Source organism: Mastomys coucha, unplaced genomic scaffold (genome assembly GCF_008632895.1).
Source record: "Mastomys coucha isolate ucsf_1 unplaced genomic scaffold, UCSF_Mcou_1 pScaffold23, whole genome shotgun sequence".
NCBI classification, from domain to species: Eukaryota; Metazoa; Chordata; class Mammalia; order Rodentia; family Muridae; genus Mastomys; species Mastomys coucha.
The window spans coordinates 18,797,730-18,814,043 of record NW_022196906.1 but is presented as its reverse complement, the minus strand read 5'-3'; the positions used below and the strand labels follow the sequence as shown (position 1 = coordinate 18,814,043).

At 38.9% G+C, this 16,314-nt stretch overlaps 1 protein-coding gene across 1 annotated transcript in view; it reads left to right on the top strand.

Moving 5' to 3' along the window:
* The first annotated feature begins 207 nt into the window (after positions 1 to 207).
* Dpy19l2 (dpy-19 like 2) overlaps positions 208 to 16,314 on the top strand; it is a 91,107-nt gene continuing 75,000 nt past the window's right edge. Inside the window, exons 1-4 of the mRNA XM_031345780.1 lie at positions 208 to 589; positions 4,348 to 4,372; positions 6,246 to 6,333; positions 7,930 to 8,067. Coding sequence (XP_031201640.1) covers positions 208 to 589; positions 4,348 to 4,372; positions 6,246 to 6,333; positions 7,930 to 8,067 — 633 coding nt within the window. The remainder of the gene's footprint in view (positions 590 to 4,347; positions 4,373 to 6,245; positions 6,334 to 7,929; positions 8,068 to 16,314) is intronic.

Sequence of the window (16,314 nt, the reverse complement as noted above, 5' to 3'; positions counted from 1 at the left end):
GCTCTGGGGTGCGCGGGCTGCACGTGGATGGCGCAAGACTGCCTGGACTGCACGCTCACCATCCTTGTTTCACGGTCGCCATGACGACGAGGCTGCCCACAACGGCGGCGCGGGCTGGTCGTTGAGGCTGCCTGGTGGTGTGTCCGGCCCCCGGACGTCGCCCTGCAGTGACCCAGCTCCATCCAGCTGAACAAGGGCTATGAGAAGATGGTGGGGCAGACAAGGAGTAAGCTCAGGGAAGCGGGCCCCGACGTGCCACAGTCCTCTCGCACGGTGCAGGCAAGGAGGAGGCGGAGCGCAGGGACAGAGGAGCCTCAGCAGGAACGAAGCGCGCCCCAGGAGCGGACGAAGTGGTCGTTGCTGCAGCATTTCCTCCTAGGCGGCAGGAAACTGCCCTCAGGCGCCCGCAACTATGCGGCACGGAGGATCCGAAGTCTGAACGCACAAAATTACTTTCAGCTGGAAGAGGTCACCAAGATCCTTCTTCTCGACCGCTTCCAATTCTTCCACAATGTCCTGACCCACGTTCGAGAAAAGGTGCAGGCACTGCAGATGCATCGCTTCTCCCACAGGACCCTCTTTGGCTTAGGTGAGCGGAGCTTGCTCAGAGTATTCCAATACAGGCTGTGCAGGGTTTGTCTCCCAGCTTAGAGACTTTTGAAGGGTTTGTTTGGGTCTTGGAGATTTGGTCCACTAGTGTTTGGGTTGTTGGATGAGTGGATGGAGAGATCTGAGAATTGCGTGCCAGGAATTCTAAGACTCCCAGTTCTTGTTTTAAACTATTTTTTGCGGGATTTTCCAACTTGGTGGTTACCTGCACGCCAACAAAAAGTCATCCTAATCAGAGTTTAGAAGAGGTTGCTACTTTCCGGATAGAATTATGTTTTTGGTTTTGTTTTGTGTTTTGTTTTTTAAATAAAATGTTCTTAGCTGAGATGACCAATAGTGGAGGAAGGAGGAGGGTAGACGATCTGGATCTGTTACCCCTGCTGGCAGGCACTTCCTTCCATTAACCCCTGCAACCCAGGCGGGTTTCCATGTAAGCACTTCTTCCATTTATCCCTCTAGTTTTCGGTAGCCTTCTGGTGCAACTTAAATGTTTCTGCTGCCTGGTATTTGAGCCGAGAGCTTCGGCAGCCTAGCTGCTGATATAAACACCCCAATTCGAGTTGTTGTCACCTCCTCGCATCCTACCCTATTTGAATGCTGATGTAAAAATGAGTTACCACATTGAAGTGTTAATGGCAGTAATTAAGGAATAGTTGAAATTCATATTTAGATTTCCATCTGATGTTTATGCCAGCAGACTCCCACCATGTCCATAATCAACATGGGTTGTTTTCCCAAGTCCTTGTTCCAGTGTGCTGAGAGTTACCCCTGAGCAGATAGTGAAATAATAGTTGACTTTAGTTGAATGTTCAGGGGAGACAGTTAACACTTTAGAGTGGATGTAGGATGCTGTATCAGAGAGGACTTTTAAGAAACGATAGAACTTGAGTTTCATCAAAGGGCTAATATTTGGATGTGTGGGGCTGAGAAGTTTTGTGTGTGTGACAGAGAGACAGAGAGAGAGAGAGAGAGAGAGAGAGAGAGAGAGAGAGAGAGAGAGAGAGAGAGAGAGAGAGAGAGAGAGACTGACAGAAGGGCAGGATCCAGGTCCTAACAGTAAGACAGCATGGTGTGAGAACAAAGCAAAGTCTAGTAGAAAGAGGCAGTTATGGGCAGCAATACAACTCAGGGCTGGGTGTGAGGTTTTGAACGTACTGTGTGAAGGCATGGATTCTTTTCCTTCTTTTAAAATTACTTTTTAATCTTTTAGACTTTAATAAAATCACATCACTTCTTCCCTCCCCTTCTTCCCTATCCCTCTCATGCATTTCCCTTATTCTCCTCCAAACTCATGTGTTTTTTTCTCTTTAAAAGTTGTTACACACACACTGACACTTGAGTCCATAAATACAAGCTTCTCAGTCCATATAATGTTACTTGGACGCATACGTTTTTAGAGCTGACCATTTGATACTAGATAACCAGGTGGTTTGCTGTTCCCTGGGAAGGCTGTTTCCTTTGGAACTTTTAAATGAACAACTAATAACATAAAACGCACACTTTATATATACGTAGTGTTATATTTTTAAAACATGAATTGTTCATGTTAACGAGAACAATCCATGGCACTTGGTAGCTATGTGATGTTGGCAATGGATGAGTTTTTAAAAGGTTAAACCCTGGAAGGCTGCTTGATCAGAGTGTGCTTTTGAGAGTATGAGGGTTGAAGTGTGTACTGTGAGCTGGAGATGGACTGAGAAAGAAGAGATGGACAGTTCTTACTAGGAGCAGACTTCCACAGTCTCAATGGTAGCAGCAGCTCAGGAATGGGTGGGTAGAAGAGGCTGATGGAGAAGGTAGCCAGTGAGACTGAGGAGGAAGCAGCAGAGGTGGGAAGGGAATGAGGATTATGGACTGAGCAGTATTCACTTCTAAATGAAAGTAGAAGCAGCATTGGACTGCAAAGAGAGATTCCCAAGTTAAGCACTACTGAGCAGAAAGGAAAATGGAAGATTAGAGATACTCGTGGGAAACTTTTAAGGTTAACTTGAATAGACAAGTAGGAAAGGAAAGCTGAATTGTGCATGAATACAGACCTTTGGTGGGTGGTGGGCCAGAGGGTGATGAGAGACTGCAGCAATTTTTGAGAATCCTTGGAATGATAGATTGATTGATCACATATTTGGCAATGTGTGTGTGTGTGTGTGTGTGTGTGTGTGTGCGCGCGCGTGCGCGCACACTGGTACTCTCTATCTTACTTGCTTGAGATAGGTGTTCTCCAATGTAGTATCCAGTCTAGGTTGACTAGCCTAAGTAATCTGCTTGTCACCACCTCCTAATCTTGGTTTATATAATATGTAGCCATGCCTGGCTTTATCATATGGGTCCTGGGGATCTGAACTTAGTTTCTCACGCTTGCAGAGCAAACTTTCTCACCCCCTGAAGCCATCTCCTCCATATTTTCATTAAAAAAATGTAATTTAAAATATTTTCCAGTATATGTCATTAACAGAAGGTGGGGGGGGGAGGGGAAGAAGTGAATATCGTCGAATAGGAAACCTCTGTCATTGTTATGCAAACTTTATCTCAGAACAGTTTTGTACAGTTGGAGGTTTCATTTCAGAGTGGTGCAGGGGACAATTGTATTTGGTTTCTGTGAGGGATGGCATAGTCTCTATTGAATCATTGCTTTTATAACCTTTTGAAAATATAAAGAATATTTTTAGTTTGAGGATATTACAAAACACAGATCATAGGCTATAATCTGCCCATGATGATATAAGCAAACCTGAGAGGAATTTAAGATGAGCCCAGCTTATCCCAGTTATATAGACAATGAGGAGTAGTGGTAGGGATTTCAACATGATGGTTCGGTTTCTGCACTGGATTATTTTGCATTTATTCTCTTAGCCAAGACGAATAGCTTGGGGCAGCCATGGGGAGTTTTACCACAAAGACTCTGTGGGAGTTCTGCAGTAGTTCAGTGAGGTAACTCCCTCCATGACAGCAAAGACAGGAGATATTATCAAATCAACTTTTTCATAGTTTGGAAATTAGTGAAAGCTTTTGCCACGAAAGACCATTCATTCAGGAAGAGCCAATGGGTCTCTGTAAGTAGCAGGACTTCATGGCATTTAGTTTGTTCTGTCCCCAGCCCCATTCTTGTTCTCAGCTCCATGATGTCCTTGCAATCAGACAGCCTTCTGATCGCACACCCAGAGCAGCAGGGAACTGGACTTGCTCCTCATTCCCTGTGAGCCTCCCTTGGGTTGCCTAGATCCAGGGGCTCCTACAGGAGCTGAAAGTTTCTCAGGGCTTGGACAGCACAACTTAGCTTGCAAGTATGTGGCTAGACAAGTGATTTCCTGCACTTTACAATATTCTGATGTGTGCAAGGGGCAGTGTTCTAGGCTGGTTTCTGTAAGCCAGAGTCTGTTCTGAAAGAATCTTACCTGGGCATAGTATATGTGCTTTAAAAAAGGTTTATATAAAGAAAAGAGAGAATAAGAAACAACAGGGAATCATACAGAAAGATTACAATAATGTCAAGCCATACACTTCATCATTCTAAGAAGGGTGTAAAGCATCCAGGTCCTTTCCACCTGCAGATATGCATGGCTCCGTCTACTTCACATCCTTCTAGGATGTTTTTCTGGTCCAGGAAGGCAGAAGCAGCTGGCCATCTAGCTTAGTGAGCTCTTACTCTAGGTATGCAGTGCATTTGAAGTGCTTATTTTAAATGCATTAAATAATAAAACAGTTATTAATTGTTTCTTTTTTTCTCTTTTTTTTTTCCAGCTACCTTTGTGGGGATTTTGCACTGGTAAGGTTTTTTTTGTTTTGTTTTTTTTGTTTTTTGTTTTGTTTTGTTTTATTTTGTTTTGTCTCAGCTTGAAATACATAGAGACATATAGGTTAAAGTTCTCCACTACTATTTGTCAATAGCCAAACAAGCCTTCCTGGCTACTATGAACACCCATGACACTTTATACCTATACATTACTTTTGTACAAAGTACGTGTGCACAGCATTTACAGTGCAGATGCCCCAGAGGATAGTAACCTATGAATTAAAATATTGTATGTGCATAGGTGTTTTGTCTGCATGTTTGCTTGCCTGTGCACCATGTGTATGCTCATGGAGGCCAGATGAGGGTGCCAGACTCCCTGGAGCTGCACTTAGAACTGGCTTCGAGCTGCCATGTAGATGCTGGGCCATCGTAACTGCAACGCCATCTCTCCAGCCCCTCAAATTAAGATGTTTTTGCTTTACTAAAGACTCATCATTGTACTCCTCTAAATATCTTCTAATTCTCACAAGGCTTTTCAGCTTACCTCACCTAAAGCCTTCATTATCTTGTAGTACCTGAATATTATTATTGACATGAGTTTATAGGTAGTCTTAGGAACACCCACCAACTAAGTCACAGAAAAGAACATAACATTTTTTTTTAAAAAAACTGGAAATTATGTTTCAGATTTGTAATTCCAGCACTTGGAGGCCAAGGTGAAAGAGTTGTTGAGTTCGAGGTCAGCCAGGGCTACGGAGTGAGATCCGCCTCAAAATAAGCAGCAGTCTTTCTGCAGTGATATGGCAGAAATGCTTTGAGCCCATCAGGGAGCATTCACTGGCTCCCAATTTTGTAAGAAAGCGCTTCTTTTGAAATCATGTGAACAAAGTCCTAAGTTTTCCTGGGATGCTTTCCTTGTTGCCCGACCTTAGGTTTTGTGCTTGTAGTAAGTCCGGGGTCTACCCCATGTATCCTGGGCTGTGCTGTTCTGTCATCTCCTCTGTGGAGCAATTTTGATGTGAATACTGAGGCTGGGCCAGGAAGAGCCATTCCTTCACACTGTTGTATTTACATGCACATCCAGGAGAGAAGCGCTGACATATGGACTTGTGGTTTTAATGTTGTTGGTAAGTGTTTTATAAACCGAAGGCAGAGCATTTCCTAATCGTGACTAGTTCATCCCCGTACCCTTTTGTATACCAACAACAACTACTGGGTGTCACTGCCAATATACCTTCAAGAACAGTCCTGTAGGAGACTCAAAAGGCCATTCTTTATGTGAGCTTATTCTTCTTTTAAGATTACATATTCAAAAGTGATTTTTAAGTAGCTTATATTTAAAGTGCTTTTCAATAGTTATGGAAGTATTTCCCAAACTTTGTATATTGCAATCATTCCTGCAACACAAAAGAAACACACAGTCCTTCCTGTGTTGTTCAGGAGCTTGGAGTGGAAGAAGAGTGGAGGATGCTATAGGAATTTTAGATATACAAGTGCATATAAGAATGGAGAGATGGCTTAACAGTTAAGAGCATTGGCTGTTCTTCCAAAGGTTCTGAGTTCAATTCCCAGCAACCACATGGTGGCTCATGACCATCTGTAATGAAATATGATGCCGTTTTCTGATGTATCTGAAGAAGACAGTGACAGTGTACTCTTATACATAAAATATATCTTTAAAAGAACAAAATAAAACACCAAGGGATGGAGTTAAATAATTTGGAGGGTGGCCTATGCCAAATGATAAATGCTCTTTTGAGCATATACAACTTCATAAATAAATTGTAAAATTATCTCAACATTTATTATAAAACTTGTTTTCATTTTTGTGGCTTCCTCAATTCTAAACTTGACTCAGTGCTGTTTTGAAGCCGACTCTTCCTATAATCTGTTTGTTTCCCCCTAGGTTACACTTAATAACACTTTTTGAAAATGATCGCCACTTTTCCCACCTCTCATCCTTGGAGCGAGAGATGACTTTTCGCACAGAAATGGTAAATTTCTTCCTTCTAATTAACTAATGCTTTAAGGACAGTGGGGCAAGATGGTAGAAATTTATCAGGAACTGAAATGCATTTTGGTGCAATTCATTATTAGGTACTTTCTATGAGAGTTTGTCGGTACACTACATGCCTTGGCCACTGCCTTTTCAGTTCCTTCCAACAATCCTCTTGAAGCATTTACGTTCAAGGGTTGAACATATTATTAATGTTTATAGGGCCCTTGAATATTTCAAAGGCATTTCCAAGGATGGCATAAGCCTACCACTAAATAAGAGCATGGCTGTGGCAATCTAGGCTTTGGCAACAGGCATCGGATGCAGACAGCAGCCTATGTGGGTCATTTCTTTGATGACTGGCCAGTTGTCTCTGATTCTCACTCACAAACCCATTAGCTAGCAACCGTGTCAGACTTATGGGGCTCTGGTGAGATGAAGGGAACAATGAGTAGAAGCACACACCATAAAAACAATAGCCTATTATTAACAAAAATCATTTTTATATCATTTCCCTAAATATAGACATTGGCATATTAGGTATCTTTCAATAATTGTATCGCTAAGTGACTTTCATGAGCTGAAAGGAAATGAAAGTGCATGGAAATGGCTCATTGGAAACCAGCATGAATTTGGAATCCCCCAGTGTTGTTTAGCATATCAACTCAAAAGCAGTCTGATGAAGCAGGAAGGACTGTAGAGTTTTAGTCTTATTGTGGCTAGTTATGGCGTCTTTGGTTGATAGCCCCAAGAGGCCCACTCTCAAGGGAACCTGAGGAGCAGTGGATCTGCAGAAGAAGGGATTGGTGTTGGGGGTGTAGTGGGGGACCTGGGAGGAGTGGTGGAAGGGAAGGATGTGAACAGGATGTACTGTATGAGAGGATACATTAAAAAAAAAGAAGAAAAGTTGTTTTGAAATTTTTTTTGAAGAATAAGGCACTTGATTTTCTCTTGTAAAATTGTGGCACTTTGGTTTTCATTTGAAACCAGCAAATTTGTGATGAAACTAATGTAAAATAGAACAGTCTCTAGAACCCTTCAGTTCTGTGTTGAAAGCGCCCTACTGATCTAAGGAGGCTACTGATCCCTGTGCTGAAACTACCACATCAGAGCTCTTTACAACACAGCCTTTGTGAGCAGAAGCAGAAGTCAGTGCAGACCCCAGGTACAGATACTAAGTAACCTGGACCAGTCCCCTGAGGCTGATGAGTATGTGCAGTCATTCCCTTCCTAATGCAGGGTTGCACTGCAGCACGGAGTCACCCTGTTTCTGATAGAATTCATTATATGCCAATGTCGAAGCATATGGGGAAAACATTAGACTTGGTTAGGTTAAAAGTCCATGGACTGAGTCACACTTTAAAGCACCCTCAGTACTACATACCTCCATCCATCTACTCTGAAGACTCTCAGACCTTCAGAAAACTAGGAAGAATAGTTTCTAGTTTTGAGAATGTTAATAACAAGGACTCATTAGGAAGTCTTCTGAATGAACATTTTCTTATTTTTTTTATTACAGAAGAAAGATATTCTTAACAAGAGAGTGAATAATTTAAAGTTTATTGACATTAACAGTGTGTGGCTTTCTCTAAAGGGACTTTATTATTCCTACTTCAAGACCATCATTGAAGCACCTTCATTTCTGGAAGGATTGTGGATGATCATGAATGACAGACTAACTGAGTATCCACTGGTAATCAACACAGTGAAACGCTTCCATCTTTACCCAGAGGTGAGGCATCTTCAGAAACAAATACTGACAGACTGTTATCAAAAATGGTAAATGTAAGGACATTAGAGGGGGAAAAAGAGGGGATGCCTTATGCTTATTAATTATAGATGTTTTGAAATCTGATCACATCATAAAAAATGTTCCTCTCCTCATGTGATCTCAGAGAGAACCCTTTAGTGTGGAAATAATAATCGAGGGAGCAGATGGGACACCTGCATCCAGGACCCTGCTTTGGTCAGTCTCCTGGCTTTGAGGCCACATAGGTAACATGGAGACCATGTGAAGGGGCAGGGAAAGTGGAAGAAGGTTAATGACCTTGGAGTTGTGTCCACCAAAGTAAGATTTATTTGGTAACATATAAATCAGAAATCCTTGAATGTTTAATGTTTAGTTTTATAAAGTCTGGTTTTTAATGGGAGTCTAGAAATTTGAAAAACAAAAAATATTAAGAGGCTTCATTTGTGATTTTTTTATTGAAAATAACCATGTAATCACTGTTTCTCTTTCCCCAAATCCTCCTAGATCCTCCCCTCTGACACAACTCTGCCTCTTCTTTCTCTCTCTTTGAAAAACAATCAATCAAAAACCAAGCAAACCTGAATCTACAAACAAACAAAAAAAGCAATGGGAGACAAAATGTTTACAAAATAGCAGAGTTTATTTTGTGTTGGCCATCTACTTCTTAGATGTGAGACCTACCTTTAAGTGTGGTCAATATCCTTAGTGAGACTCAGTTGGAAAAAACTACTTTTTCCTTTGCAAGTAGATGCCAACTGGAGAGTTTCTTGGTTAGGGCCCTAAGGGTGTAGCAGTGCTGTGCTTAGTTTGGCACTAACCAACAACATTTTAATTGGTCAGATCCTGCACTGACTTAAGTCAGACAGGGTCCCAGGGCTGAGAGTGAGAACTGGATACCAGTTCCCATCCCTAACAATGGTCCATTATTTTACTTCTCTGATTTCTGCTGTTGTCTCAAGTAATGTACCCTCATCTGAATGAAGTGTTGAGGTTTGGTCTTTTGCTATGTGTTATCATGTCAATTCTGGTCCCCAGGATCTGGTTGCTCCAGGGATGAAAGAATCTTCATGTACACCAAGTGATGTATGGACCTTGCTCTTTAATTTGAAATTATTGGTTGAATAAAGATGCAAGAAGACTATAGCTGGGTAGAAGAGAGATAGGCAGGGTTTTGGTTTTCAAGCTTGGAGGATGAGGAGGTAAGTAATATCTTAAAGAATAGATATTTGCCCAGATCTTATACTTAAAAGGCTTATTGTAGATATAAAGCTTGTGTGTCTTATCTGGGAACTGAATGATCAAGGTGGGGTTGAAACCCCCAATCAAGATTTAAAAGTTACTACAACACTTAAGATTTGGAACTAGGAACATTCCATGACAGAGAACATGTGACATTTGTCTTTCTAGATCTGGATTATTTCACTCAATATGATCTTTTCTGGTTCCACCCATTTACCATGACGTCATTTTTATTTACAGTCGAATAATATTCCATAGTGTATATGTACCACATTATTATTTGGGTTGTTTCCATTTCCTAACAATCATGAATAGAGCAGCAATGAACATGGTTGAGCAAGTATCTATGGAGTACATTGACCAGGCCTCTGAGTATATGCTAATGTATATAATGAGTATATCTGGTCACATGGGAGACTTACTTTTAGTTTTTTGAGCACTATCCACACTGTTTTCCATAGTAGCTGCACCAGTGTGCAGTACCACAAACAATGACTGAGTATTCCCTTTCTCCACGCCTCCTCCAGCCCTTGCTGCCAGCTGATTTGTTGATCTTTGTTGTTGCCATTCTGATTGATATAAGATGCAGTCTTAGGCACTTTGATTTGTATGTCGCCAATGAAAGGGTCAATAAACTCTTTTTGAGATATTTTCTGGTCAGTTTTTTTTTCTTTTGAGAACCCTCTGTTTATGTCTCAGCCCTATTTTTAGAATGTTTCATTTGTTTGTTTGATCTTCGCTACTATGTTCTTTATCTATTACAGATTTGATTCATTGTCAGAAGTACAGCTGGCAGCCTTTCCCACTCGTGGCCTTTCTCTTCACCCAAGAGCCTGCTTCTTTAGGTGTGCAGATGTTTTTTGTTTTATGAAGTCACACTTCTCAATGGTTGCCCTTAATTATGAGACAAAGAGAGCCCTATTCAGAAATTCCTTTCTTACATCTGTATCCTATAGGGCATTGGCTAGAACATCCTGCAGGTGCTGGCCAGGTTTTGTTCTAGCAGTTTCAGTGTTTCAGGTTTCAAATTTTGGTCTTTGATCCTCTTGGCATTTGTGTTTGTGCAAGATGATAGATTGGCTCTAATGTGATCCTTCTGTACGTGGACCTCAGTTATCCCAGCAACAGTTGTTAAAGATGTTTTTATTTCTCCAGATTATGTGTTTGGCATCATTGCCAAATAACATATGACTGAAGTTATGTGAACTCATGTTTTTCCCATTGGTCTACATGCCTATTTTTCCAGTAGCATATTGTTTTTATTACTATGTCTCTGCCATATATCTTAAGAGCTGGAATGGTAATCCCTCCAGCATTTCTGTTTATTCGGGATTATGTTAACTATATGGGATCATTTGTGTTCTCCTATAACTTTTAGGACAGTTTCTTTTATTTTGGTGGTGAATGAGATGAGAATGAATTTAAGATTCTTTCCCACTTTCTCTTCTATTTGAGTGTATCTGGTTTTATGTTGAGGTCTTTGATCCACTTGGACTTGAGCTTTGTGAAAGGTGACAAATATGGGTCTATTTTCATTTGTCTACATACAGACAGCCAGTTAGACCAGCACCATTTATTGAAGATGCTTTCTTTTTTCCATTGTATATTTTTGGCATCTTTGTCAAAGATCAAGTGTCTGTAAGTGTGTGATTTTATTTCTGGGTCTTCAATTCTATTCCGTTTTCTGACTCTTATGAATCCCATGCAGTTTTTATCACGATTGCTCTGTAGTAAAGCTTGAGGTCAGGGATGGTGATTCCTCCAGCCATTCTTTTATTGTTAAGAGTTGTTTTTGCTATTCTGGGTTTTTTGCTTTTTCAGATGAATTTGAGAATTGTTCTTTTCATGTCTTTGAAGAATTGTGGTGGAATTTTGATGCAGATTGCATTGAATCTGTAGATTGACTTTGTTAGGATGGCCATTTTTACTATATTAATTCTACCAATCCATGAGCATGGGAGATTTCTCCATTTTCTGAGATCTTCCATTTTTTTCTTGAGAGACTTGAAGTTATTGTCATGCAAGTCTTTCGCTTGTTTGGTTACAGTTACTCTAAGATATTTTATATTACTTGTGGCTATTGTGAGGGAGTTGTTTCCCTAATTTCTTTCTCAGCCTGTTTATCATTTGTATAAGGGAAGGCTACTGAATTATTTAAGTTAATTTTATATCCAGTCACTTTGCTGAAGTTGTTTATTAGCTGGAGAAGTTCTCTGGTAGAATTTTTGGAGTCACGTATACTATCATATATGCAAATAGTGATAACTTCATTTTTTTCTTTGCCAATTTATATCCTTTTGACCTCTTTTTGTTGTTTTATGCTCTAGCTCAAACTTCAGGTACTATATTGAATAGATATGGGAAGAGTGGACATCCTTGCCTTGTCCCTGATTTTCGTGGGATTGCTTCAAATATCTCATCCTGTTTTTAATAGCTGAATAGTATACCATTGTGTAAATGAACCATATTTTCTATATTTATTCTTTAGTTGAGGGACATTTGGGTTGTTTCCATCTTCTGGCTATTACAAATAAGACCACTATGAACATAGTCAAGTACATGTCCTTGTGGTGTGGTGGAACATCTCTTGGGTATATGCCCAGGAGTGGTATAGTAGGATCTTCATGTAGAACTATTCCCAGTTTTCTGAGAAACTCTCAGATTGATTTCCAGAGTAGTTGGAGCAGTTTGCAATCCCATCAGCAGTGGAGGAGTGTTACTCTTTCTCCACATCCTTCCCAGTATGTGCTTGAGTTTTTGATCTTAGCAATTCTGATTGGTGTAAGGTAGAATCATTTTATTGTACATGTTCATTTCCTTGATTAGACTTATTCTAATTTTTTTTGAGGATAATATGACTGAGGTTGTTCTCATGATTTCTTTCTTAGCATGTTTGTCATTGGCATATAGGAAGACTACTGATGTTTGTATATTGATTTTGTATCCTGTTGCTTTGCTGAATGTATTTATCAGCTGTAGGAATTTTCTGGTGGTGCCTTTAGGATCTTTTATGTATGTATAGAATCGTATCACTGACAAGTAAAGATACTTTCATATCTTTATTTTTTATTTTTGTCCACTTTATTACCTTTTCTTATCTTCCTGCTCTAGCTAAGACTTTAAGTACTATATTGTACAGGAGTAGAGAGAGTAAGCATTTTTGTCTTATTTCTGATTTTAGTGAAAATACTTGGAGTTTTTCTCCATTTTCTCCTAGCATGAGCTTGCCTTTGGGTATGTACCCTGCATCCCTAATGTCTCCAAGATTTCATGTCACTCTTTTAAAAAAAATCATTGACATTATAATTGTATTTTGCCCTTCTCTTTCTTTTCTCCAAACTTTCCTACCTACCTCTCCTTGCTGTCTTTAAAATTTGTCCTGTTTACTCACTAATTATATATTTATATATTATATCAACATATGTATGTAATATTTCAAAATATAACCTGTTTAATCTATATAATGTTACTTGTATTTGCATTTTCAGGGCTGATCATTTGGTATTATATAACTAGTTGGTATACTTGTTTCTGGGAACGACTATTTCTCTTACTTTTGGCATTCCTGAGTTGTGAAGGCCTCCTGGGCTTTCTTCCATCTACATAAGCATGTCTATTGTTGTTAAACTTGCTCATCTCATGTTTAGGCAGTCGTGCTAGTGAGCCTTTATGAGTGTAACTTCTGAAATTACTAGGAGACACAATCTCACATGGTGCTCTGATGAAGGGATTTTGGATTTTATCAATGGATTCTTCTGTATCCAATGAGATGCTCATGTGACTTCTGATCTCCAGTCCATTTCTGTGAAGGATTATAATTATTCAGAATTGGTATCACTAAGTGGACTGAGTGAATTTTATAAATGGGCATCTGAAGTTGGTGGGACAGGAATGGTGGTGAGGAAATGGGAGGAACTGGACAAAAGAGAATGGGAGGTAGGCTTTTTCATACACTATACATACATATGAAATTCTGTAACAGTAAAAGTAATAAACCAAAACCTTTACTAAAACGTATTTTTATATCCCAAGTTGCCTTACTTTATTCAATTGTGTTTATTCATACTCCTTTTGAATTCTTTATATGTGTTTATAATTGTTATTTTTCTGTTTATTATACTGTGGTTTTCTAAATTGCTTTTCTCAGAGAAAGTTAACCGCAGGTATAATGTCTTGATTCTTTATGTTATTTTTCACAGTAGGACTTGGGCATCTGGGCTTAGGCCATTTGCTGGGTCTGTTGGTATGAATATCTATACTACCAATGTTAAGTGTGCATTTGGATCTCTTTACTGTTGCCCAATTTGGCAGGTTTCGAGTCTTCTGGATTTGTGTTTGTGGTTCCATCTTGGGGCTATTCAGTGTAATGTACTATTGGGATATCAGAAGTCATTCTTGCTCAGCTTAGGCAAGATAAATCTCTGATCCCATGAAGGAAATTTCTATGGAGTTAAGGTTCTCCCTGAAGTTCCTCAGAAATTGAGGTTGGAGTGCCAGAAAGAGACAAAGGTGAGAGTTATTGTGGGATTACAGGTGACTGCTAGCTACCCAGTATGGGTGCTGGGAATGGAACTCTAGCCGTCTGTAAAACCAATGTGTTCTCTTAACCACTGAACTTTCTCTCCATCTCCAGGGGCAGATTTGGAATTTAAATTTGATTCTAAAACTGTATTCTTACTCTTTCAAAGTTCATACCAAAAAAAATATGATTCTAGATTTAGTAAGCATATAATGTGGTATATATTTTGTACAGGTACCACAAAGTCAAAGAACAAAAATAATAAAATTTTAAACAGTATGTTATTTTTTTACATATACACACAACTTTATTCTTTCTTCCATGTCTTATATACCTCAGCACAGTCTTTCAAGCAGATAAAATTACAATGTGATTACATGTTAGATTTCTTCTAGTGAATGACTATGAAAACACTGTGTTCCCCAATACCTTTACAAGAAATAACATTACATAGTACAGGTAAAGAAAACAAATTATTCCCTAGAACTCATGTACATTCATAACTAAGCAACTTGTTATAGACTAACAAAGTGTAAGGAAGCAAGATAGCTTTTTCAGCCAGTTTATCTTAGTGGCAGCCAGCAGTTTATAGTTACAAACAAAGGATTACTTATTTTATCTATCTTTAAAAGTAATATTATACTGCTGGGTGGTGGTGGCATATGCCTTTAATCCCAGCACTTGGGAGGCAGAGGCAGGCAGATTTCTGAGTTTGAGGTCAGCCTGGTCTACAGAGTGAGTTCCAGGGTAGCTAAGGCTACACAGAGAAAACCTGTCTCGAAAAACAAAACAAAACAAAAAAATGATATTATAAGAACCATAAATCTAAACTTTTATATAAAAATCAGTCATATCTACTTTAAATCCTCAAAATACACATCTACTCATCAGCAATTCTCATTAAATCACATCAGAAAGCTGAGGGCAAAAAAAAAATGGCTATAAGAAATCAGTTGGGGCTGGAGAGATGGCTCAGTGGTTAAGATGGCTCTTCCAGAGGTCCTGAGTTCAGTTCCCAGAAACTACATGGTGGCTCACAACCATCTGTAATGGGATCTGATGTCCTCTTCTGGTGTGTGTGAAAACAGCTACGATGTACAATGTACAATGTACAGTGTACTATAAATAAATCTTGTTTTTTGAGTCAGTCATCCCCAGCCCAGCCTCAGTGGGAATCGGGTCAGCCAGTGCTGCCATTGTTCTTGTTCCCTGACCACATAAGGTCCCTAGCTCAGCTGTCAATAGTGTGCCTTTCTGAACTTCAAATTGTTCCCTAAGATTTTTTTGAGTTTTATTGCATTATAATGAGAAAAGTTACATGATTTCCATTTATCTGAATTTGTTAACATTTAAAAACATATTTTAATTAAATAGAATTAAATCACATTCTTGTTTTCCTTTTGTACCTCAACTCCTCCCAGAGACCCCCATCAATACCTACAATATTTTTTTTGTAAATTTTTTAAAATTTATAAAAAATATTATAACAATAAAGATGAGTATTATAAAAATTGTTTGATATAAAACAACAATCAATTGAACAGTCTTATGTAGATGCTTTTCTATGGCAATACTGAAAATACATACATTTTTCTCAATATAAATTTTAAATAACTCCAAAAGTATTAACTATATTTCAAAATAATACATCACTACTAATAGTTTCTTAAATGAATATAAATATATAAAGTGTTTTTGTTTGTTTGTTTGTTTTGTATTTAGTAGAGCTTAAAATCTTGGCTCGGCTCTCACTGTGGTAACTTGATACAAGAGTTGCAAACGTCAAGCAAAGCATTCAGTCTTACTCTTTGTTGTTCTCTTACAAACCACTTCCAATTTAATTGTCTATATTTCTTTTGGGTATATAAATACTTTTAAAATACATAAGCTGTTCTGAAACCATAGTATAATGTAGAAACATGAAATAAACAGTACTACTAATAAAGAGACTGAGATAGGAGAAGCATGATTTTAAGATCATTATGTGGTACTCAGCAAGACACTGTCACAAACAAACAAGCAGAAAGTGTATATGGATTGTATAATATTGGACCTATTTCCCCAATTACCAAGTTAGAGAGACCATTGGATGACAGTCAATAAATTTCGAATTCCTCATATTTTGGATTTCAATCGATTAAGATATGTTGGTAATATTAATTTTTATATTAAGATATTAAGAAAAAGTAATTGTTACTTCCTGTTGTTTTTGTTGTAAGAGGTGGAATTAGATTTGTGTGGATTTGTTGAAAGATTACTTTCTTGCTTCTTCTAGGGTGTAGTTTTGCTCTTTATGTTGATGTTTTCCATCTATTATCCTTTGTAGGTCAGGATTTGTTGAAAAATATTGGGTAAATTTTGTTTTGTCATGGAATATCTTGTTTTCTCCATCCAGAGTTTTGGTGGGTATAGTAGCCTGGGCTGGCATTTGTGTTCTTGTAGGGTCTGTATGACATCTGCTCAGGATCTTC